Here is a 25792-nt window from a genome sequence, read left to right as displayed (position 1 = left end):
CTCTATCCTCAGGGTCAAAAACTTACTTGGTTTCTCTGATTGCCCAGTTGTATTTACCCTCAGGGATCAGGTTAAACTTTTGAGGTGGATTTCCTCTGTTATTTAAAAAAAAATTTTTTTTTAAAGATTTTATTTACTTATTTGAGAGAGAAGCGTGAGCGCCCGGGGGGAGGGGTAGAGGGAGAGAGAATCTCAAGCAGACTCCCCACTGAGTGTGGAGCCCGATACAGGGCTTGATCTCATGACCCTGAGTTCATAACCTGAGCCAAAACCCAAGAGTCAAGATGATTAACTGATTGAGCCACTCAGGCACCCTTCCTCCGTTATTTTATATCTATTTCCCCTCAAATTCTTCCCCTGAATGGGAATATCCAGGTTTGCTTTTGGGCAAGTGGGTGGACTGGGTGGTCCCCAAATGCCACTTAGGGGCTCTGGCCCCTAACTCAGCTGCCTTTCTATTCCTTAGGCCATTTATTTCTGTTCTAGAATCAATTCCAGGCTGGCATTTGATGCAGTTCTTTCCCCATTTCTGGCTCCTCTGCTTTCACTCCCACCCCCTTGGACCCGCAGACTCAGTCTGAGGCCTCCTGATCAGTGGAGTTCTGCCTGGTCCATAGTCCCCCCTCTTCTACGACACTCGCCTCTACATTCGTTTTGCAGGTGGCTTATTGTTATTTCATTCCACATGTCACCATGCTTCTATCCATTTCCTAAAAGATTTGAAAAATCTTCAATCTGATGATGGTCTCTCCCTGGTTCTCCATGCCCTAATGAATTGAATCCCCATTTTATTTCCTATTATTTTAATAGGGTCTCAAAACTCCTTTTTACAAGACATGCTTTTACCCAGGCTGCCATCCGGAACTGGAAGTCACTCAACAGGTAATTTTCCAAGGAAGTTATATTCCACTAATTCAGATGAAATTGTATATGCTATAATAACTTCTGTGTATTTATTATTATTACTATTCTCTTTATTATCGTATAGTTGACATACAATATTTTATCAGTTTCCAGTGTACAACATAGTGATTCAACAATCCTATACACTACACTACGCTCAGCATGATAGGTGTAGTCACGTTATTACAATGTCACTGATGACATTTCCTATCCTGTACTTCTCATTCCCATGACATACTCATTTTATAACTGGAAGTCTGTACCTCTACATCCCCTTCACCCATTTTGCCCTATTATTTGCTTTTCTGAATGTGAAAACCTCACCTTAGTAACATATAAATTCTATATAAATAATTGGTGTAATTCAATAAAGTTGATTTTCTTTCATTACTCGAGAAAGTTTTATTCTGAAATCTTTAATTTCTATAAGACAGACAAGAGAGATTTTTTCTATGTACTTGTGATGAATTCTTTAGACGTTCAATTTTATTTTTAAAAATATTTATTTATTTATTTGAGAGAGAGTGCGCACCTACGCAAGCGAGCACACAGAGGGAGAGGTAGAGGGAGAAGCAGGCTCCCTGCTGAGCAGGGAGCCCAATGCAGGACTCGATCCCAGGGCGCCCTGGGATCATGACCTGAGCCAAAGGCCGACGCTTAACCAACTGAGCCCGCCCAGGTGCCCCTAGATGTTCAATTTTAATTGCTATAACTCAAACAATAAAAAAGATAACTTACCCAAGAAAATGTCGACCAGCATATTCATAGTAAATCTCCCGGAAGGACCTATATGGTTTTTATTTCTTGTTCCTTGCAATGAACTATGTTCTTGAACAAATCTGACAATATTTTTTACATCATCAGTCACATCTCTTGTCTTATAATCCTATGAGTAAAAAGAGATTACCTTCTGCTGTAATTAAGATGATACTTAGATTGCTAGGGTTTCATACTGTGGTAGTCTCGTAACCAACCATTTCCACACCAAAACCAAGATCCAAACCCAAATTTCAAATATTCTTTCTTTTCTAAGCTCTTACATTCAGCTTGTGTCCAGGACATTAGCACTCTACGACGTCTATGTTATTACTGGGTTGCAGACACACCTCTCAGCATGCTGTGGGTAGGAGTATCCTCTGCTCCTTTTCAAACACTTCATACCCTCTAGAACAGTGCTCTGTCACTTGGACGGTGATTTTTGGGATCAAAAACACTGTCCAACCATGCAAATGTGTGAGTTCTGATCGCTTTTGGGGCTTTGGTGTCATAGTGAACCCTTTTAATGATCTCCTGTCGGTTCCCTTTCTCCATCTCCTCACTGGTCTCCAAACTCGGCCTACTTTTTAAAGCCCCCTTTACTGTATGGTCTGTCTGCTTTCATCCATCCTAGATCTCCAAATTAGCAACACTAACCAGCCATTGTTCTCCAAAGCAGCATCATGCTTCTGGCCTCTGTCTATGCAGCCTCCTCACCTTCTAACCCTTGTTCCTCTGCCACAATCTCACGACCTCAAGACAAACCTCAAGGTTTCTTGTCTCATTCTAACAGTTAGTAGTGATTCTCAGGCTCTATCTAGACCCATCGCGAAACAGTGCTCTGTCATTCTCTCCAACATCATTCCTGCCTTAATTCTTGGTGACTCAGCAGACAGATGGTCCTCCCATCTTGGCCTCTGGCATCTTGAGCTCCTCTGCCCCACTGACCCCATCTTCCACGTATTCCAGCCGCTCACTCCCTTGGTCACGCCTACGACCTTGGCCTCACTAAAATCAGCAACCCCTTCATTCTCTGACAGCCACCTCACGCCATCTAGTATATTCTGATTCCAACAGCCCACTGAGCCTGACTATCTACTCCTTTCCATCCTCGGAGGCTCCCCTAACTCAGCTTAAATTCCACAGCCCCTCATTACAGTACTACCGCTCAGGTACCCTCGGCTCCTTTGCCCTCAGGTCAATTCATCCCATTCGCTGACGACACACACTAGATCCAACTCTTCACCATTCTGTGCCTCAACCTCGGTAGCTGACCTTGGCTGGAGAAACACATGCAACCATGTGGAAGGTCTGCACTTCCAACACATGGCCACAAACCTCAAGTGGACCCTTTACGCGGCCAGGTCATCATCACACATCCTTGAGTCGTACTCCTCTGTTCTAGAACGGGAGTCAGCACACTGTGGCCCATGAGCCGGACGCCTGTTTCCGTACATCACATTTTACTGGAACACAGCCATGGAAAATCGATTTATTTATTGTTTATCATGTCTGCTCTTGGGCTAAAAGAGCAGAGTTGAGTACTTGTGACAGAGCCTGTGAGTCTAAGGCCCACAAAGCCTAACGTACGCACTCTGGCCCTTTAGGATAAAGTTTGCTGACCGTTGTCCTAGGTGACGGGACTACTTCACTTACTCCTTTCTCTTCGAGCCCCTCTCTTATCCTGTCAGCTGACAACCTGGCCTGCGACTTCACTGAGAAAACTGAAGCAACCACGAGAGCTTTCACAAACTTCCCTCACAACATCTGTCACCAGCAAACGCCCCACACGGTCTTCTCCCTCCTCCTGCTCTTACAGATGAAATCTCTTGGTTCCTGCCTGAAGCCAATCTCTGGACTTGCACACTAGATCCCGCCCCCCCCCCCCCCCCCCGCCCAACCTATTCAAGGACATCGCTTCAGTGGTTCTCCCCTCTCCTTACACATCAGCTTTTCATCCTCTGCAGGTACGTTCCTATCAGCCCAGACAGATGTCACTTCTCCTGTCTTTTCCCGAATCCACTTCCCTGCCAGTTGCTGTTTCATTTCTCTGATCATCCTTGAAGCAAACCTTGAAAGAGTTCTCTGTATTCGTCGCCTCCAGGTTTGCCCCACTCTGCGGAAACTGTCAAACACATCCAGCCCCAGGGACTCCTGGGGCGTGAAAGCCAGCGGCGTCTTCTCAGCGCCTTGCCACCTGGCTTAGCGGAAGCACTCCCTCCTCCCTGGGATGCTTTCGGTACGGATTCGGGCTGCTCCTCTTACCTTGCTAATTCTCTTTCTTGCTCTCCTTCTCTAGTCCCCCCTCTTCTCCTTAAACTCTTAATGTCCCCGGACTCGGCGGTCTGGTTTTCTTCTCTGTGGGCTAACCTTATACCCCTGAAGATTTCAGCTGCTCTTATGGCTCTGAATACCATCTGTACGCCAACCACTCCCAAATTGGCAGGTACCACGAGCCTCTTTTCAGAAATTCTGAATCTAACAGATACATCTAACTCAAAACACCCCAAACCGAACCGATCTGCCCTGCCAAATGGCCGTCCCGAGGCATTTTGGCCGAGGGTCAGTCACACCACCCTTCCAGCTGCGGCTCTGGCCCATCATCTCTTTCCCTGCGACTGACTCTTAGCCCTGCTCAGCTACACGCGCTCCCTTTGCTATCCGCCATGTGCCCAGGCATGCCCCCCACACCTGGGGGCCAAGAATGCCCATGTCCAGGGAGCCGCTCAGCTAACTCCCTTCTCAGGTGTCCCCTGCTCAGGCTGGCTGCATCTCTGTGGTAAGACTTCCCTGGGCCACCGCACCTGATCCTGTAGCTTGCATCCCACCCACTACTCCTGGCTCCCACACTGCTGAGCTTCACGTACCCTTACACTGTCCGTACTCAGCCTCCCTCGGCCACAACGTAAGCCCCGCAAGGGCAGGGATCTTTTTTGTTGTTGTTGTTCAGTGATGCATCTCAATCTCCTAGAACAGTGCCTGCCACAGAGCAGGCACTCAAATATTTGTTAAACAAGAACTGACACTGATCGGTAACGTCTGCAGGGCAGGGCGTGGGGGGTGGAAATGGCCGTGAATCCGCAGACCCCACCCTCTGCGCTGGCTAGTGCCGCCGATCTTTGCGACTGCTTATCACACAGCATCATTACAATCATGTGAATACGTGTATGTCTGTCCCCCTCCCGTCTATGAACTGGCCCATAACATGCTCGTCTGTGAGTCCCCGGCACCTCGCACAGGCATTTCAAATAATGTATCAAATGTGAAAATGCTCTGTAAACTGTAAAGTACGGAGACATTAAAACAGAATTACCAGGAAAGGTAAAATTAAGTACCTGATGATTGACTTTAACAACTTCTCACGGTTATTTTTAGGACAGATGATAGCAAATTCATCTAGAAGCTATTGCCATTAATTCTTTATAGTTTTTAAATAACCAATTTATAGTATAATGTTACTGACCTGATTCAAACACATAGTACACCAGTTATTATAACTCTTCAGAATGAGAACTTCAAATATATATTGGGATTGAATCTAAATATGCTACCTGCCCATGTTGATGTTTTTGGATATTTACAGATTAATGATATTTCTAAAACATCCTTATAGTACACACATATAACCTCAATATTTTAGATAGGTCCAGTATATTTTTTTTATAGGCTTCTAATTCAAAAGCTATTCCACAGAATTACTATTAAATGTTTCCATTTCAAATTACTATAGGGAGGAAGCCATCTTTCCCCGGTTCAATCCCTGAGGGCCCATTTATGGTAACCTAACTTGTATCTAACTTTGCTAAAATAAAGTCTCGGCAATTTCCTGAATTACAGGGAATTTAAAACTTTCTTATTTTACCTTTGTTTTACAGCAATTATCACAAGAAACATCTGGGTATTTCTTACAAAAATCAGGATTAAATCCATTTTCACCAAAGTAAGCCAAAAGCTGTATTCTCCTGCATTCTGTTATATTTTCACAGTAATGTACCATACTGTACAAATTATTGAAGTGAGTCTCTCTGGTATGATGGTTTCCATCTTTTTCCACTAAAAGAGGTAAAGAACAAAGTAAAAATACTTATTAGAGTAGGGAAACAGAAGAAAATATCACAGAAATATGTGGAATAGATTCATATAACTTTAAATATTAAATGAAATAAAATTACTAATAGCATTATAGATCAGTATGACATCATTCTATATCATGACCAACCTTGTACTTATGTTTATCCCTCAAATTTTTAGTTTTATAAGAATAAATGAGTAGCTGAAAAAAACTTTCAAATCTGCATGATTCCCAATGATGAAGATTTGAATCAAATTTGCTGTATTTATCAGACAAGCATGTCCTTAGCTGGACGTCTGAAGTCAGCAGAGCAGGCCCTTACGGCAGCAGGCCAGGCGCCTCCCTGGGTATCTGGGGTCCAAGTAGTTAAGCCAGTGGTTCCAAAGCCGCGTGCCAAGGAGCCCCGGGGTGCTGCAGTGAACTCACGGGGGTGTTGGCAGGGTATTTTAACTTTAAGGGAAACACAGCAATATTTGAACGCCACCCAAACTGCCAGTCTGAGGACATGGTGCGCTACACTCCTTCGAATGCCATCACTGCGAAACTGAACTTTTGGCAGTTGTTGTGATAAATACAAGTACCTCCAGAAAATCCATGTGAAACAGGAAATAAGGGTGGCAGTGTCTAATCCAATTTCAAGGTTTGAGAATCACATGCACATACTTTCTGTTTGTAAGCAAATGAGGTTAGTTAAGAATGAAAATAAAATGGTTTTTTCTAGTTTATGACTAGTCTTTTTTTCAAAATGTTGCTAAGCATTTAAAACTTAAATGCTTATTGAATTATTTGGGCCTAACAATATAGGTTCTGTTTAAAAACACAAATGGTCACGCTAAGTTTAAAAGTCTCATTTTTATTTTTTTAAAAAGATTTTATTTATTTGAGAGAGAGAAAGAGAGAGAGCATGAGAGGGGGGAGGGTCTGAGGGAGAAGCAGGTTCCCTGCTGAGCAAGGAGCCCGATGTGGGACTCGATCCCAGGACCTGGGATCATGACCTGAGCTGAAGGCAGATGCTTAACTGACTGAGCCACCAAGGCGTCTGGATAGACTTGGGCCCCATCAGGGCTCTACCACCTACTGAGCCACCGAGGCGTCCACTGGATAGACTTGGGCCCCATCAGGGCTCTACCACCTACTGAGCCACCGAGGCGTCCACTGGATAGACTTGGGTCCCATCAGGGTTCTACCACCTACTGAGCCACCGAGGCGTCCACTGGATAGACCTGGGCCCTATCAGGGCTCTACCACCTACTGGTTCTACAGCTGCCGTGCTCCTGTGTGAAATGAGAGTAACAGCAGTACCTGGAGGCCTGTTGTGATGAAGGGATATAATAAGCAGTGAAGACAGCGCATACAGCAGGTACTAAGCAATGTCACCTGTCAGTACTGCTACCACCGTATGCCCCCCCCTCCGCCCCCCACACCTACCACAGCTGCTGCCCATCAATGCTTTCTTGGAGGTAATCACCTCTGCCGGTTTCTCGGGATGAACTCTACCTCAAAAGCTAGGGGTTATGGGTACAAAAGATGACCCAATATTTGGCACAGTGCCCAGTAAGTGTCATATCCCGTGTGTAGTATCTCTGGCAGGATCCATTCAAAAGTGGTCTCAAAATAGCAAATTTATTTAGGAAATGTATTTAACTATCACAACTTAGTAGAACAGTGGGCAAAAGGCATAATAAGATTCTAAAATATGTATTCACTTTGACCTGGCAAGTCTAAGTCTGGAAATTTATCCTATATAGACAATTGTCCAAATGCCCAAAGATACCTGCAAAAGGTGCTCAATACTGCACTGCTGATAACCATGAAAAACAATAAACAATCTAGGTACATATTCCAAGAGGACTGGTTAAACAGACATGGAGGGCACCTGGGTGGCTCAGTCGGTGAAGCGTCTGCCTTTGGCTCAGGTCATGATCCCAGGGTCCTGGGATTGGGTCCCGCACCAGGCTCCTTGCTCAGCAAGGGAGCCTGCTTCTCCCTCTGCCTGCTGCTCCCCCTGCTTGTGCTCTCTCTCTCTCTGACAAGTAAATAAAATCTTTTATTAAAAACATAAATAAACAGACATGGAATTCCATGTAGTTGAACTACATGTATCAACTGGAGTCATAATTACATCCTAGTGTAGACTGAAAACAAACTATATGTACCTAACAAAGGCATATAATATAATCCCCAGCACAAATGGCAAAATATATGCATTTGGCAGGGGTAAACACCAAATACAAGACACTGCTTCTCTCTGATGGGGGAGTGGAGGGCTGAGGCAGGAGAGGGATATACGGGGGGTTTTATTTCTTAACCGGGTGGTGTGTGAGGGTTCGTTATTTTTCCCATTCTACCTTTCTGCATGTTTGAAATATGGGTTACAAGCAAGGATGCATGCACAGGTTGGATCTGGAAGGATACACAGGAAGCCAACAGCTGGAGTTATTTCCTAGGGCAGGATTGTATGCAGGGCATGGTTTGGACATCTTCTGCCGTGTACATGTCTGTATACACACGTCTGGATCATTTGAGTTTTACATGACGAGCATGTAATATTTTTATAACCATTTAAAGAAAGCTGGAGCAAAAGCACCACAGGGGTAGGAGCAGACTCCATCAGGAGACTGAAGAGGACGGGCTTAGCTTACTTAGTAAGAGTCTCTTCAGTCGGATCACATCATGATACGTATAGAAGAGCAGGCAGTGCGATATTTCCCCATCTCTCCCAGCTCTGCCGGATTCCTGGTAGTAGCCCTCCACAGATTTAGGGAGAGATGCGTGGATCACAAACCGCACGTCGGGTTTGTCGATCCCCATTCCGAATGCTATCGTGGCACAGATAACCTGATGAAAGAGCAAAAGCCGCTTAGGCTCATAATAGATAGAAAGGGACATTTTAATAACAGGTGCCTCTAAAAGCTCTACTCTCTATTTTACTCTGTACAGCAATCTAGTATCTTAACTTGGTCCCGTTATTTAGCATGACTAATGTGAGGTCTTACTATTGTTAACCTGCAATCCTATGAAGTCCCGAGAAGGTAGAGGAGCTCATGGCGGCAGGCACTTCCTTGTGTTATTTGGCATCATTAGAAGGGGCCAGAATCAAGAGCTGTGATGTCTTGGTGGGCGGCCACAGCTTGCTCTCTTCCGTTTCTGATACGGAGGCGTGAGGGGCACTGTCCACACAGCCATGACATCCAGTGCCAGGGTCAGGAACGAGGGTTCCCAGAGCTTGAGCTCCCAGAGGTCACCTCTGCCGGTTTCTCTGATGCTCCGGGAGCCTGCCCCCGCGCTTACTGTCTGTGCTCCCAGTGGGAGCAGCTGATGGATCACACGCCAGCTCCTTTTCCTCAACAGCTGATTTCAAAGTAAAAACTTGTGAAATTTTTATTGGAACTCACGTGGGTGAAAGTCTGAGAGGTGCTTATACTAGAAAAAAAGACTGGAGACTGTGGATCTTGGCCTATGCAAATTACTTAGGACAAGCAAGGTGACAGTTAAATTTCAAGAGCTTCATAAATCCGCTTTTAGTAAAAAAAAAAAAAAAAACCATTTTCAAGAATATCCACTTCCGTTGCAAATGTAGGACTTATTAACCCAGACAAAAACATTTCATCTACAGGCAAGATTATATTATACAAATAAAGCTGCAAGACTTTTTTTTTTTTTTAGCTCTCAAGAAAATAAATAGCAGCTGCAAGAACAGTATTTCAAAAGCAACTGAACTACCTGGCAGCCAGACTGAGGCTGAGGACGTGGTCTTGGTGACTGAGCACCAGGGTGAGCAAGTGCAGGCGGTGGAGAACATGGCCAGCGAACGGGCGTGCTCGGCAGTGCCTGGGGCGGCTGCGGCCTGAGCTACAGGCCAGTCAGCCCTCCAAATTTAGGGCACTTTGATCGAAGGAAGTGTCCTTGGAAAAGAGAAAGTCTACTGGAGCCTCTAGTGGTGGAGAGAAGGTGAGAGGCTGTGCAGGGACGTGTGGCAGCCCGCAGCCATCCAAGAAGCAGGGGTGCGGGTGCGGCTCCCCAGGTCGGGTGGGCCTTGGCCACGAGGCAGTGTGTGGGCTCCCAGTGAGGCAACCCTAAAGCCAACTCTCCCTTGAAAGCCTTTACTTCTTGTCACTGGGAAAACTGGCTTAGTCGAGCTGTTACTTCCTTATTTCTGTGTTGCTTTTGAAACTTCAGACTATAACCATTTCTTTGTGAAAAAAAACAATGAAGTTTTATTCTATCTTACAAATCTAACAAGATCAAGGTTGTCCAGTGACTGTATAATTATATCTTGACTGTGAGGATTAGTCTGAAAACAGAAACAAAAACTCACCCATTTTCTTGAACTATATTTTTGATCAAAGTGTTTTATATACATATATACAGATATGTATATATATGTGCATTGGTATTATAGAATATTTATACTGTACAAAAAGATTTAAAGAACTTGAAAAGAATTAGCTTTTTTCTTTTTTTCTCATCTATTTTTTTTAAGATTTTATTTATTTATTTGACAGAGAGAGACACAGAGGGGGAGTGGGTGAGGGAGAAGCAGGCTTCCTGCAGAGCAGGGAGCCTGATGCGGGGCTCGATCCCAGGACCCTGGGATCGTGACCTGAGCTGAAGGCAGACGCTTAATGACTGAGCCACCCAGGCGCCCCTCATCTATTTTTCTATTAATTTTCTTTTTCATTTTTTTTTAAAGATTTGCTTATTTATTTGAGAGAAAGCTAGAGAGAGCAGTGGGGAGGGCCAGAGGGTGAAAGAGTCTCAAGCAGACTCTGCACTGAGTGGAAAGCCCAATGTGGGGCTCAATTCCAAGACCCCAAGATCACGACCTGAGCCGAAACCAAGAGTCAGACGCTTAACTGCGCCACCTAGGTGCCTCTAAATTTTCTTTTTTACGGTTGAGATTTCACACATTTAGGTTCTATTTGTCCCTATGTTTCTCCATCATCGACATCTGAACATTTTCATATCATTATGAAATTCTTCATAAACCATTTTCAATGCCAGGAATGCACTATAATGTACCCAGTCACTCTCTCAGGACATTTAAGCTACTTACTATTAAAAATAATACTATCAGGGAGCCTGGGTGGCTCAGTTGGTTAAGCGACGGCCTCCGGCTCAGATCATGATCCCGGAGTCCCGGGATCGAGTCCCACATCGGGCTCCCAGCTCAGCGGGGAGCCTGCTTCTCCCTCTGACCCTCTCCCCTCTCACGCTGCTTCTCTCTCTCTCAAATAAATAAATAAAATCTTTAAAAAAAAAATACTATCATACAGTCAATGATATTGTAATAACTTTGTATGGTGGTAAGTGGTTGGTACAATTACTGTGGCGAGCATTTTGTAATGTATAGTATTGTTGAATCACTATAATGTATACCTGAAAGTAATATAATACTATATACATCAGCTATACTTCAATTAAAAAAAAAAACCATTGCACAAACAATGAATCATGGAACACTACATCAAAAACTAATGATGTAATGTATGGTGATTAACATAACAATAAAAAAATAAAAAAAAAAAACCCAAGCAACCCATAAACAAACTCTGATGTAAATTCCACACATGCATTTCAGATCTGAGGCTCCTGTAACAGTCTGCCATCTTCTTTTCCAGAAAGGCTCTCAGGAACATTGCAGGAAATTGCCTCTTATAGCACCGTCCCCAACAGTTAATAAAAGTCTGCTGATACAGAGGTGAAAATGGTCTCTCACTGTTTTAAGTTTGGATTCCTTTAATAATTAGCAAAGTTGCACTTTGAAAAACAATTCTACTTAGTCTTTTGTGGCTCCTTTTCGATGTCTCTTGATAGCCTGGGGTAATTTACTATTTGAGACCCACGTTTTTCTCATCAAAGTTTTGGGATGTTTTATTTGCAGAAGACATCATTTCCCTAGTTGTTTCTTATTTGCTATTGCCTTTAATTTTGTTCATCGATATAGAAATGTTTATTTAGATTTTTAATAATTTCTAGCAATTACTTCCTTTTGAGCTCTTTTTAAGTTTGGGTTCTCTTCCAGCCAGAGTTCATACATTTAAAAATACCAATACTTCTGGGGCGCCTGGGTGGCTCAGTCGTTAAGCATCTGCCTTTGGCTCCGGTCATGATCTCAAGGTCCTGGGATCGAGCCCACATCGGGCTCCCTGCTCAGGGGGAAGCCTGCTTCTCCCTCACCCTCTCCCCCTGCTTGTGTTCCCTCTTTCACTGTCTCTGTCAAATAAATAAAATTAAAAAACAAAACAAAACAAAAAACAATACTTTTATTTACCTGTAATTAATTTTGGTAAGAGGATCCAAAGCGATTCCCCCCAGCAGGTAAGTGCTACCACGGGCTGGATCATCCTCCTTTCCTCATTCTTTTTCTTTTTCTTTTTTAAACATTTTATTTATTTATTTGACAGAGACAGACACAGCGAGAGAGGGAACACAAGCAGGGGCAGTGGGAGAGGGAGAAGCAGGCTTCCCGCGGAGCAGGGAGCCCGATGCGGGGCTCGATCCCAGGACCCTGGGATCATGACCTGAGCCGAAGGCAGACGCTTGACCACTGAGCCACCCAGTGCCCCTCCTCATTACTTTTCAATGCATCCTTGCCACATATTGTTTTTACATGTTTTCCTTTTTTTTTTTAGATTTTTTTTGGGGGGGGTGGGGGGAGAGAGAGGGAGGGAGGGAGAATCTCAAGCAGACTCTGCCCTGAGCACGGAGCCCTGTGCAGGGCTTGATCTCACGATCTAGAAACCAAGAGTTGGATGCTCAACTGACTGTACCACCCAGGCACCCCGTTTTACATGTTTTCCTTCCTAATTCTGGATTTCTGTCACTGATCTGTCTGCAATGTACTGCAAAAGCTAGTGTTCACGTGTTTTCATTTTCTTGCCAAATTCTTTCAGTTATTTTAACTTGAATATTCTTCCAGGCAAACTTTAGAAAAAGTTTATCAAAGAAAAAAAATCCCACTAGAATTTTGCTTATTCAATATACAAATTAGGGAAGACTGGCATCTGGCACTACTTGAGTGAAGATAAGCTGGTGATGCGTTTCTGGACTTGACGTATCTGAAAGTGCCTTTCTGTTGTGCCCAACATCTGTGAAAATGAGCTGGCTCTGAAATCCTTCAGTCCCAAGCTTCCCTCCTTTGATTCAAGACAGTGTGTTCCTGCTTTTGTTATTTAGTGAGACAGTCTCAGACCTGCCTGCTTTTTGTAGAGCATCCTACCTCTGTATCTTTGTGAGTATAATTTCTTTTAGCTCTTTGCAAATCAAACAAAGTGGTGAACTTTGTCTACATGTTAAGTTTTCCCCCAGCGACTCTGAGATAATGCTTTTAAATTTGTTAAATATTTGTTATGTATTCATTTAGAACACATCTGACTACTTTAGCCACTTCAGCCATCTTCATTTCTTCCTTGGATACAATGATTATTCTTAGGCTGACATTTTCAAGTTATTCACTACCTCACTGATGCAGATGTCTGCACCGAGCTGAACCATTTGTGCCTTGATAGTGATTCTACTTGTTTTTTTGCCTTTTGTGCATTTTCTTATCTAGATAAACTGCATTTTTATTTGTGCCTTCATCGCAGCCTGTGATCTTCTTATGGCAAGTACTTCTAGTTCATATACGCCAAGTATTCTGACATCTTTCCAAAGACACTAGGCTAATATCCTCTAAGATTTTCTCCTGTTTTCTGTTACAAAATAATTTTGAGAGATATTTTTCCATTGAATCTTTGGGGTAATTTCTCTTTTTGTGAACTGAAAACTTCATAGGCTAAAAAAAAAAAATTAGTCGTTTTTCTCAAATTCATCCTTGTATTTAGAAAGATCTATCCAGGGCGCCTGGGTGGCTCAGTTGGTTGGGCGGCTGCCTTCGGCTCGGGTCATGATCCTGGTGTCCCGGGATCGAGTCCCGCGTCGGGCTTCCTGCTCGGTGGGGAGTCTGCTTCTCCCTCTGACCCTCTTCCCTCTCGTGCTTTCTATCTCTCATTCTCTCTCTCTCTCAAATAAATGGGTAGAATCTTTAAAAAAAAAAAAGAGGAACTAAACCTTTAAAAAAAAAAAAAAAAAGAAAGATCTATCCAAGGCTGGCACCTGCCACTGTACGGGATGCCTAGAGTGTTCTTAGCTTCCTCCCTCTTGATCCACTTGGGTGACAAATCTGTCATCTCAACACAATTAGTTATTAGGGAAATGCAAATTAAAATCACAGTGAGATGCCACTTCACATCCCCTAGGATGGATATAGTAAAAAAAAAAAGTAGTAATAATAAGAAGTCAAGAGACATTGGAAGCTCATAGATCACTGGTAGGAATGTAAAATTCTGTAGCTGCTTTGGAAAACAGTTTGGTAGTTCCTCAAAAAGTTAAACAGAGAGTTACCATATGACTAAGTAATTCCACTCTGAGGTATCTACCCAAGAGAACTGAAAACATGTTCATACAAAAACATGTACACAGATGTTCACAGAAGCATTATTCACGATAGCCAGAAAGTGGGTGCAACTAAATGTCTACCAACTGATGAATGGGTAACAAACTAGGATATATCCCTACCATGGAATGTTATCTGGTGTACAAAGAGAAATAAAGTATTGATACATGTTACAACAAGATATACATTGTCTTAAAAACATTATGCTAAATAAATCAGTCACAAAAGAACACATACTGTATAATTTCATTTATATGAAATGTCCAGAATAGGAAAATCTATAGAGACAGAATAGCAGTGGTTCCATTAGTGGTTGCCAGGGACTGGGGAGTGGATGCTAAAGGGTATGGAGTTTCTTTCGGGGATGATGAGATATTCTGGAATTAGTGGTGATGTTTGCACAACCTTGTGAATATACTAAAACCCACTAACTTTTTTTTTTTTTTTTTAAAGATTTTATTTATCTGACAGAGAGAGACACAGCAAGAGAGGGAACACAAGCAGGGGCAGTGGGAGAGGGAGAAGCAGGCTTCCCGCCGAGCAGGGAGCCCGATGTGGGGCTCGATCCCAGGACCCTGGGATCATGACCTGAGCCGAAGGCAGACGCTTAACGACTGAGCCACCCAGGCGCCCCTAAAACCCACTAATTTTTTAAGCTATGAAAGGGCAAATTTTACGGTACGTAAATTACAACTGAATAAAATTTTTTTTTATTTAAGAAAGAAAAAGCAACTTAAGAAGTCTCAAAAAGATGTTTTTAAATTTTAGTCTTATTTTGATGTCTGCTGTCTTTAAAGTAAAAACAATTTTCATCCAGCACGTACAAGCGTGTTCATATACTATAAAAAATTATTTCCTTTGTTTATTTTAAAAAATGTTACCTGGCAGCCATCCTGATTAATCCACTTGTGCTGTACTTCATCCCTGGCAGAATCACTGAGGCCAGCGTGATAAGCAAGAGCAGCGAGACCATCTTTCTGTAAAGTGTCAGCCATGGTGTCACATTCTCGCCTGGAGAGGCAGTAGATTATCCCGGAGTCATCTGCCAAGAAACCAAAACAGTACTGAGACATGAGAGCTTTTAACATAAATAACAACACAATTTTTGTCATGTTCTTTTTTTTTAAAGTAGGCTCCACATCCAGCATGGAGCCCAATGTGGGGCTCGAACCCACGGCCCCGAGATCAAGCTGCAAACCGAGATCCAAGAGTGGGACGCTCAACCAGCTGAGCCACCCAGGTGCCCCTCATTATGTTCTTAGAAATACACAAACCACAAGCAGAACTCCATAGTCTTCTTAGAGTAGAGCGGGGTCACACAGAGTAATTTAAGCAAGGAGTTCAACGTGTACTGGAAATCACAAGATGTGACCTTTTGTTCTGTCCCCCGAATGGCTCCTGGGGTGGACCTGGACGAAGCCTGGGCTCTAACATGGGCTCTAACATGGGAGGGGACGCTTACACAAATGCTGTGGAAAGCGTGTAGCAGTACGTATCAGCCTTACAAATGCTTCTAGCTTTTGATTCGGTTTCCTTCTAGGAAACTAATCTAGGAAATAAAGTGGTACAAGGATTTCTACGAAAAGTTTTGTTTCTCCTTTTGAAAATTAGAAAAATTTTAATGGCCAACATTAGGAAATTAAGAAAGGACATTAGGAAATAAGATATACTGAAACTTTTTAAGTGATTTCTAAGTTTAAAAAAAAACCCATGAAAATGCTTAAGATATAAAACAGGTTAAGGGTAGGAACACTGTAGACACAGTATGCTAATGGAAAGAAAAATGCACACAACAACTGCTGGAAGGAAATAAACCCCGAACGGTAACGGTGACTTGTCTTGAGGTAAGCTTTGCGTTTTGCTTCTTTCTTCTTGTTGCTTTCACGGTTTTTCTTCAGTGAGCACGTATTATAGGTACGGTTTTTAGAGTCACAAAATTAAAGTTATGAAAGAAAAAGTCCTCTCTCCTTGGCAGAGCCAAAGGTATAGACAGACAAGCTGTCTACATTCTCTGCTTGGGAGAAGGAGGCCTGGGAGGGAGATCATGGATGACTTCTTAGTCTATCCCTGCATCGTTTGATCTGTTCAAACGAACACATATACTAATTTTTTTAAGATTTAATTTTTTTTTTAAAGTTATCTCTAGGGTGCCTGGGTGGCTCAGTCAGTTAAGTGTCTGCCTTTGGCTCGGGTCATGACCCCAGGGTCCTGGGATCGAGTCCCGCATCGGGCTCCCTGCTCCTTGGGAGCCTGCTTCTCCCTCTGCTTCTCTCTCTCTCTGTCTCTCATGAATAAATAAGTAAAATCTTAAAAATAAAATGAAATGAAATTAAAAAAGAAAAAAAAGGTGATCTCTACACCCAACGTGGGGCTCGAACTCACGACCCCGAGATCAAGAGTCGCTTGCTCCAACGGAGCCAGCAAGGCGCCCTGCAAACATGTATACTAGTTTTCAAAAAATGAAACAGAGGTGGTTAGCAGAAACAATTCTCTGCGGGAAAGTAGAAAAGGAAAACTACCAGGCATTTCAGGATCTCATTTTAGTTAACAGAACTCAGAGGCACTCTTGGGAGAAGGCCCTAACACAGAGATCGGCGTAATTCATACCAACAGAAGCCAGAGGAGAGACACTGAAACCGTGAATTATAACACGGCTGTGTAGGAGGGAATATTTCGTATACTTTTTCTTAGGGTTTATTGTTATCAAACCAAATGCGATTTTATAATTTCCAGGATTGAGAGAGTTGCAATATTCTGTTCTATAAATAGCTAGTTAGTGCTATTGTAACGAAAAAAAGAAATGTTTAATATGCACATTGATATATTCTATTGTGGTAACAAAAAGACATTTATTACTTCTGGACATAATCTGTCACATGGCTGTACTCACATGGGTGATGCTTTCTGATCCATTCTAAGCAGTCAAATGCCACCTTCTTGGGTTTTTTCGGTAACACGTAGTATTTCAGATTATGTCTGTTAAAGCTCATGCTGAACCTAGAAGTCCCAAACATAAAATTTTGTTATCGTAAGAAAATATATTTTAGCCACCTTCACACATTAAACACTGATTTTCCACTATGCCAACCTAATTATCAAGCCCTCTCAAGCTGAATATGACCACCGGCAGCTTGCGCCACAGAACGGGGTAAGGAGCGAATGTCTACGGATGAGATGACCAGGAATCGGGAGGGCTGTAGAAGAGAATGTGTAGAAAGACAGGTGAATCAGGAGCCCAGTCGCAGGGATGAGGTTGACAAGCAGAGGCAGCCAAAACATTATTTAAAAGATTAAGAAAATCAGAGAAAACACATGTCTTTCGGCCACCGGCGTTCCCAAGTTTTGACTGTGTACATGAAGAACTGATGGCAGGGCGGCAGCGGGAGCTCACACCCTACACATCATGGGTCACCGTCCTCTGCTCTGACCCCCAAAGGGGATGTGGCTGACTCGGAGACAGACGCACTCCCCTTTCGATGGCCCTTTGCTCTTGGTGGCCCACGTCCTCCCTCTCGCTTCCTTAGGGAGCTTTTCTCCATTCTCTCCTCTCTTGTACTTCAGTCTCTTCCACGAATTCTTCCCTTTTGTCTGAGTATGTTCTATAGGACCACCAATCCTAAAAGCAAAACAAGCTCCTCTGGACCCCATATTCCACTGTGGCTGGCACCTCATCTCTTTCTTTCCCTCCAATGGCAAGTTTCTCAGAAGACACTTAGGCCCCCAACCAACTAACCATACATCCAATTTCAATTCTTGGCACCTCCATTCTAGCTTTTGCCATTACCATTCTGCCAAAATTGTTCTATCCAGGCTTTTAAAACTAAATAGGGGCGCCTGGGTGGCACAGTCAGGGAGGTGTCTGCCTTCGGCTCAGGTCAGGATCTCAGGGTCCTGGGATCGAGTCCTGCATCGGGCTGCCTGCTCTGCGAGGAGCCTGCTTCTCCCTCTGCCTGCCGCTCTGCCTACTTGTGCTCTCTCTCTCTCTGTCAAATAAATAAATAAATAAAATCTTTATTAAAAAAAAAAAACAAACCTAAAGAAAGGTGAGGGGACTGTTACAGGGTCCTTGGCCCTGCAGGGACCCCCCCACTACCCCAGGTCCCAATATCTCCACAGGAAGGAGAGGTAACACTGCAGAACAGTTAAGGTTAGAGCATAAAGACACGTCAGTGCCCGTGTGGATGGAAGAAAAGAAAGAGACCGTAACTGTGATGACCCACGGTTAAGGAGGATGCCTACGTACGGGGGTGTGGGGCTCAGAGAGAAGGAAGATGGGGAATAAAACCACTGGCTTTCTGGGCGCCTGGGTGGCTCAGTCGTTAAGCGTCTGCCTTCGGCTCAGGTCATGATCCCAGGGTCCTGGGATCGAGCCCCACATCGGGCTTGCTGCTCTGCGAGAAGCTTGCTTCTCCCTCTCCCAACCCGCCTGCTTGTGTTCCTGCTCTCTCTGTGTCTCTGTCAAACAAACAAACAAACAAACAAACAAACAAACAAAAAAACACTGGCTTTCTGTCTTTGTACCTGAATCCAAGCTAGTCGGGTCCAGGTTTTGTTGCCAGTGGTAGGGTAAGCTCATCTGGTCTGAGGACAGAATGGCTTGTACGTGGAGGGCAGCGTGTGCGTGAAGGGACTGCTATACAGGCAAGAAGGCCACGCAGCAGGGAGTGGTCACCCTCCCGCTGCGTGTGGCGTGTGCACGGGTCTTTGTGCAGACCTCCTTCTCTCTGACCTCTCCGTCACTCCGCACAGAAACCCCTTACGGGCACGGACGAGTTCACAGTCCACAGACTTGCCCCCCCCCCCCCCCCGCTCCTTTAATTTGTCTCCTTGTCTTCTTCCTTTGCTTACTCCTTAAGTGGGGATCACTCCCCAGCGTCCGGCTCCTTCTCTTCTCCCCGTCACCTTCTTTGGGGACCCCACTTGCCACTTTAAGCAGCACCCAAGTGTCGTCCCCACATGTCCCAACTTCCGTCCCCCGCTCAGACCTTAGAGTTCTAAACCACAGTCCAACTTCTTTTTAAATCAGTGGTCTGAAACTGGGGTATGCATCCCCCAAGGGTTCACAAAGACTTTCTAAAGGTACACAAGCAAAGACAACTGTAAAGGAATCAATTTGCAGATCCTCCATTTTCACGCGTACTTCCTCCCAGAAGACTGATCTGAGGGTGCTCCTGCAGTCCAGACATCCTGCTTGTCACCCCTGCCCCGCCTCTCCCGTTTACAACTGTCCCCTCGCTTTCTAAAAACAAACAAACCCTACTTTTCACCCATTCTGAACCTCATGACCGAGCACTGGTCTGGCAGTAAAAACCTCCAGGACACCACACAGAACAAACTGAATATAGTATGGGTGCAACTGAAACTTTTTCTTTCCTTTTCTTTAAGGGGGGTGGGAGGGGAGGGGGGCGCCTGGGTGGCTCAGTTGGTTAAGCATCCGACTCTTGATTTCGGCTGAGGTCACGATCTCAGGGTCGTGGGATCGAGCCCTGCACTGGGCTCTGTGCTCAGCACGGAATCCGCTTGTCCTTCTCCCCTCCGCTCCTCACCGGCCCCCCCTCCCCGCCACGCTAGCTCATAAATAAATAAATAATCTTTGAAAAGAGAGTGTGCATGCATAAGTGGGGGTGGAGAGGTGGGGGAGATAGAGAGAGAGAATCTTAAGCAGGCTCCATGCTCAGTGTGGAGCCCAACGCTGGGCTTGATCCCATGACCCTGAGATCAGGACCTGAGCTGAAATCAAGAGTCCAATGCTCAACCAACCGAGCCACCCAGGTGCCCCTGAAACTTTCTTTAATCAAAGTACCAGAAACCCTTGGTAGGGCTTCTTGTCTTGTCAGGGTTTTACATATTTCTGCTGGGAGTAAAGTGTGACACGAGGAATGAAGTACGCTGGCCCTTGCTGGGATATTCTGATTTCAGATACATCAAGAGCAAAGTGGTGGGAGTGGATATGATTTTCACCTTACGATGTTGCTTCTTGCATAGCTGGCTATTGTCACAGGATATCTTGCTCTAAGAGTCTTGTGAGATCTCTGTTAACTAATACTTTGAAACCATCCCTCTTTTGCTATTTATATGCACCAAACACTGAGAGCTCTTTTCTAGGGTTGGAAAGGCAAGAGGGACGTGTAGCGGGCTGTGGCAAGAAAAAGCAGTAGGTAAAGGACTGATCCGTCTATGGACTATTTTGATCGATCGCTCTCAGTCAATTATTTACAATCACTGCTGCAGCAAAGGAAACCACAGTCCTGACAGAATGATGGCATAAAAAGAATTGCTCAGGTATACAAATGTTGTAATGTTGTAGATGGTCTTTAAAATCATTTGAGTTGCTTTGGGCTTACGTTGGGAATGGTGCGTGAGTCTCCCTACCCACAAAAATGCTGAAATGACTATAAACAAGAATAGCCTTGTTACCTTTCCCTACATTTTACACTTTGCTTTAATTTCAGAACAATGTTTTATGTATTTTTTTTTTTAAAAAGGTCTGGGTCAAAAAAGAGACAATATCAAGTGCAGGGGGCATGAGGACTCTGCTGGTGGCAATGGGAAACGGTGCAGCTCCTTTGGAAAACAGCCCAGCAGTTCTGCAGGAGGTGAAAAAGAGAGTCACCCTACAAATGTGCACTTCACTCCTGCATGCGTGCCCACGAGAAGGGAAGACAGGGGTCCACACAAACACCTGTGCGTGAACATATATTTTAGCATTAGTCATACGAGCCCAAAATGGAAACAACCCCGATATTCACCAATAAATAAAATGGGCCACACCCATACGATGGACTATTATTCAGCAATAAACTTTGAAAACATCATGTTAAGTAAAAGAAGCCAGTTAGAGAAGACCACGGATCGGGTGATTTCATTTGTATGAGATATCCAAAACAGGCAGATCTAGAAACAGAAGGTGGATTAGTGGTTGCTGGGGGCCGGCGGGGGTGTGGGGGAGGGGCAGTGACAACTACTGGATGTGGGTGTTTTTGCAGGGTGAGGAAGACATTCTAAAACTGATTGTAGTAAAACTCACTAAAACCCACCGAATTGTACACTTTAAGTAGGTGAATTGTATGGTATGTGGATTACATTTCAATAAAGGGGTTATCAAAAACTGGCACATAATCTGAAAGAAAAAAATTTTTTTTTAAAGATTTATTTGACAGAGGGAGAGAGGGAACACAAGCAGGGGGAGTGGGAGAGGGAGAAGCAGGCCTCCTGCCAAGCAGGGAGCCCAATGTGGGGCTCGATCCCAGGACCCTGGGATCATGACCTGAGCTGAAGGCAGACGCTTAACGACCAAGCCACCCAGGCGCCCCAATCTGAAAAATTTTTAATATTTGTGTCATAATTAAAAAAAAACACCTTAGAAATGTTAACTAACTTAGTCAAACAAATTACTAAAAATAATAAAATGACATGAGATTAGGAAATAAAGCTGCCGATCTCAAACTCAAAACCACAACAGATATCTACTACAAAAGGCCCGCTGAACCCAGCACATGGGCCACTGGCTAAAAGCAGCTTGTACACAGTTTGCTATGATGAGAACGTGAACAGTTGCTTAGAGTTTGTCTTACTTGGTCTGTTGGAAAATGGGATGTTTGGAATTACCAAATATTCTAGTCAGAGAAAGGTCCCATCAACTGATGAATGTATAAACAAACACGGAATGCCCATACAATGGAAGATTATTCAGCCTTAAGGAACCCAGTACTGATACATGTGGCAACATGGATAAGCCTTGAGAAAACTCTGCTCAGGGAAAGCGGATGGGCACACACGAGAAGGGGAGCATGGGGAGTGGCCGCTAACAAGTACCAGGTTTCTTTTTGGGGTGATGAAAATGTTCTACGCTTAGATTTGGGAGATGGCTGCATAACTTTGTGAAAAGACAACCCCACCCCAAATGCTAACCTTTAAATGAGTGAATTTTATGATGTGTCAATTATCTCCCTCTTATTTATTTTTTTAAAGAAGGCTCTTTGCCCAATGTGGGGCTTGAACTCACCACCTGGAGATCAAGGGTCTCACGTTCTACTGACTAAGCCAGCCAGGCACCCCAATTATATCTCAATAAAGATCTTATTTTTTAAAAAGCTTGAGACTCTACTGTATCTTCACTAAGGGAGCACTGTATCAGCTGACATTTAACATGGTAACTAGGATTAGGTCCAGGGTGTCAAACTCATGTCATTTTAAGTGATGTGTCAGGAAATGGAATCAATTTGTGCTCAGCTCTTGTTGCTTTTGAAACTGAGATAGTTGTCGTGGGGATGTGTACTAAAGAGTTTATGTGGATTGAGAAACAAAGTCAGAATTTTCCTTTTAAATAAATGAAAGTAAGTTTAATTTAGGAGAGGTGTCTGGTGATGTACACTGGCTTTGCCAACCAGGTTATATAGTAGTCATGTCCCAGTATTTGAAAGAGCTAACTGGTAGCCACAGAATTTTGATAAAACTATTATTTAAAAGCATATCCCACAATAAAAATACCTGTCAAAAATATATTAAAAAGGTATACTGAAACTAACAGCATTTTGATTTCCCCAACTCTTCTGAATATAATGGATACAAGATTCATTTCAGTGAAAGAGGAACAAGAATATTGATTGACTGATTGATTGATTGATTGGTGGGGGAAGGGCAGAGGGAGAGAGAATCTCAAGCAGGCTCCATGCCTAGTGCACAGCCTGACACAGGGCTCAGTCTCACAACTCTGAGATCATGACCTGGGCCAAAACCAAGACTTGGATACTTAATTGACTGAGCCACCCAGGCGCCCCAGCAACTACAATATTTAATGGTCATTAGATAAGTCTTGGTAAAATATTTTTATAGCATGTTTCCCAGAAAAAGTAAAGTGAGTAACTAATGATCTGACTTATTTTGCCAAATAGTTTATAATTCTCTGCTTTCCACAAAATTTAAAGGACTTAAGTTGTAAACTGACAGATTAAAAATAATTTTTGATGACAGATCATTATGTAATTTTGGCATATATGTCAGAAAAAATTCAAATAATTGAGTGTTACTGCTATAATAAAATGCTTTTCATTCCCATCTACATGTTTATGTGAGCAATGGTTCTCAATGCTTACATCTATAAAAATAAGAAATATGAACTGTCTTGATTTGTCCACAGAGGTATCAGCTAACTGAAAAGAAGTCCTATCTCATTAAATTACATTCCCAATCAAAATGTATGCTTAAAATTTGAAAAATATGGTTAAACTATTCCGATCAGCTATATATAACTAATGATTATAGTAATTCAATCTGGAAGGAAATTTTGGCATGGGAGATTTAAAAACAACTTTTAATTTATATACCTATTTCTCTTGCAGGTAAGTATGACAGAGTAAGCAACAAGACTTCATGTATAAAAATGTATTACCTTAGGACAAAAATCTGTGGGGAAACTGAAAGAGAAATAGGAGTTCCAAGAGAAAAAGGAAAGATGTAAAGTATCTGTTAAAGAAATTTTTGAAGAAATTTAAAGTTAAAAAATGTTAACGTGTTTTTTAAATGAGTGAAAGTAGGTACACAATTGCTATTATATTTATATTCTACTGGATACATTTAAAAGGGCTAGGTAACAATTTTATTTTAAAATGTTATTTGCAACAGACCATATTCTCTTTATTTAAAACTCATGCGGAAAAACTTTTGGTGTCAGTTTAGAAATACACAAGTGGGGCGCCTGGGTGATTCAGTCGGTTAAGCGACTGCCTTCGGCTCAGGTCATGATCCTGGAGTCCCAGGATCGAGTCCGGCGTCGGGCTCCCTGCTCTTCGGGGAGTCTGCTTCTCCCTCTCCCACTCCCCCTGCTTGTGTTCCGTCTCTCACTGTCTCTCTCTGCCAAATAAATAAAATCTTAAAAAAAAAAAAAAAAAAGAATTGATAGGGCACCTGGGTGGCTCAGTTGGTTAAGCCACTGCCTTCGGCTCAGGTCATGATCCCAGGGTCCCAGGATCGAGTCCCGCTTCGGGCTCCCTGCTCGGCGGGGAGTCTGCTTCTCCCTCTGACCCCACCCCCTCTCGTGTGCTCTCTTTCTCATTCTCTCTCTCTCAAATTAATAAATAAAATCTTAAAAAAAAAAAAAAAGAAATACACAAGTGGTACGGTTTTCCAAAATTCTTTTAGGAGGCCCATATGACCAAAGAGTATGAAGACAGGCCATCACCATCGCCACTCATCCCGTAAACACCCTCACACCACAGATCTAACAATCAAATTCATTACCCACCCCCCCACCCGTCTCCCCTCCTGCACGTCCAGGTATGGGCAATGGTGCTGGTCACCCGCACCAGAAACAAGTAGAAACTTCCACGTTGTCTGCTTTCCTTACGCCATCAGCTGCCAGTCTTACCGCCTCGGCCGCGCTCTCCCTCCGCCCTGTCCCGCCTCCTCTCCCGCTGCCGCCGCCACCCTCACCCTCTCCTAGAACGCTCCAGTGGGCTTCCTCGGGCCGTCTGGCCTCTGGTCTCTCATCCCTCCGCTCCACCTTCTGCTCTGCTGCCAGGCTGGATCATTCTACCATAGGGTTCAGGTTAGAGATGCTGGCACAGTAAGCTGAAATCAGGAGCGCAGAGGAGTAGCAGGTTTGACTGTGGGCAGGGGAGGGCTCCGTTTGAAATACGTCAGTGGGGCACCCGGGTGGTTCAGTCATTTAAGCGTCAGACTCTTGATTTCGGTTCAGGTCTTTATCTCAGGGTTGTGACATCAAGCCCTGTATCGGGCTCTGCACTGGGCATGGAGCCTGCTTAAAATTACCTCTCCCTCTCCCTCTCCCTCTGCCCACAGGACAAAGTCCAAATACTTAATCATCGCGAAACGCAAGATCCCTGGGAGCGGGCATCGAGCCGCCTCCCCAGGGCCAGCCCTTCTCCAGGTCTCTCCACTCATCCCATGGATTATTCTCCATTCCTTGGAACCAACCTGTACTTTGATGCCTGAAACTTCAGCCCTGAATCCTCACTTTCCACCCCTGAAAGCGCCATTCTCACCACTTCACACCCACTAGGATGAGTATAATCAAAAAGACACACACTAACACGTGTTGGTGCGGGGACACGGGGAAAAACCGCAACCCTCACACACTGCATGCTGCTTGTGAAAACAGCCTGCCGTTCCTTTGACCCAACGACGCCACTGCTGGACAGATGTCCCCGAGAAAGGAAAGCGCCTGTCCACGTGACAACTTAGACACAAAGGCTCATGGCAATATTCCTAATAATAACAGCCACACAATGGAAACAACTCAAATATCCAACACATGATAAATGAACGAATAAAATGTAGTGAGTACGCTTACGATGGCGTATTTTCTGTCACTGAAACAGAATGAAGCACTGACGCGCTACGACACGGATGAACCATGGACACGTGATGCTACATGAGAGGCCAGCCACAAAAGGCCATGTTTTGTAAAATTCTATTTATATGAAATGTCCAGCTTAGGCAAAAATCTATAAAGACACAAAGCAGATTAGTGGTTGTCTAGGGCTGGGAGATGAGGGGGATAGTGGGAACTGACAGCTAATGGGTATGGAGTTTCTTTTAAGGGAGACAAAGATGTTCTAAAATTAGATAGTGGTGGAGTTGCACAACCCTGTGAATAAACTAAA

At 43.8% G+C, this 25792-nt stretch overlaps 1 protein-coding gene across 3 annotated transcripts in view; it reads right to left on the bottom strand.

Moving 5' to 3' along the window:
• Positions 1–25792, bottom strand: part of BLM (BLM RecQ like helicase) — a 90647-nt gene that overhangs the window by 15512 nt on the left and 49343 nt on the right. For all 3 annotated transcript variants that reach the window (XM_073882224.1, XM_025893016.2, XM_025893015.2), the window contains 5 exons: positions 17059–17165; positions 15050–15210; positions 8374–8569; positions 5522–5712; positions 1642–1789 (listed from right to left, as the gene is read on the bottom strand). In XM_073882224.1, the coding sequence (XP_073738325.1) occupies positions 1642–1789; positions 5522–5712; positions 8374–8569; positions 15050–15210; positions 17059–17165 (803 nt within the window). The remainder of the gene's footprint in view (positions 1–1641; positions 1790–5521; positions 5713–8373; positions 8570–15049; positions 15211–17058; positions 17166–25792) is intronic.

This window comes from Callorhinus ursinus, unplaced genomic scaffold (genome assembly GCF_003265705.2).
Source record: "Callorhinus ursinus isolate GAN/ISIS: 27379988/994484 unplaced genomic scaffold, GSC_fseal_2.0 scaffold45, whole genome shotgun sequence".
NCBI lineage: Eukaryota > Metazoa > Chordata > Mammalia > Carnivora > Otariidae > Callorhinus > Callorhinus ursinus.
Note: the sequence above shows the minus strand (reverse complement) of the source record. Positions and strands in the feature narration are given on the sequence as shown.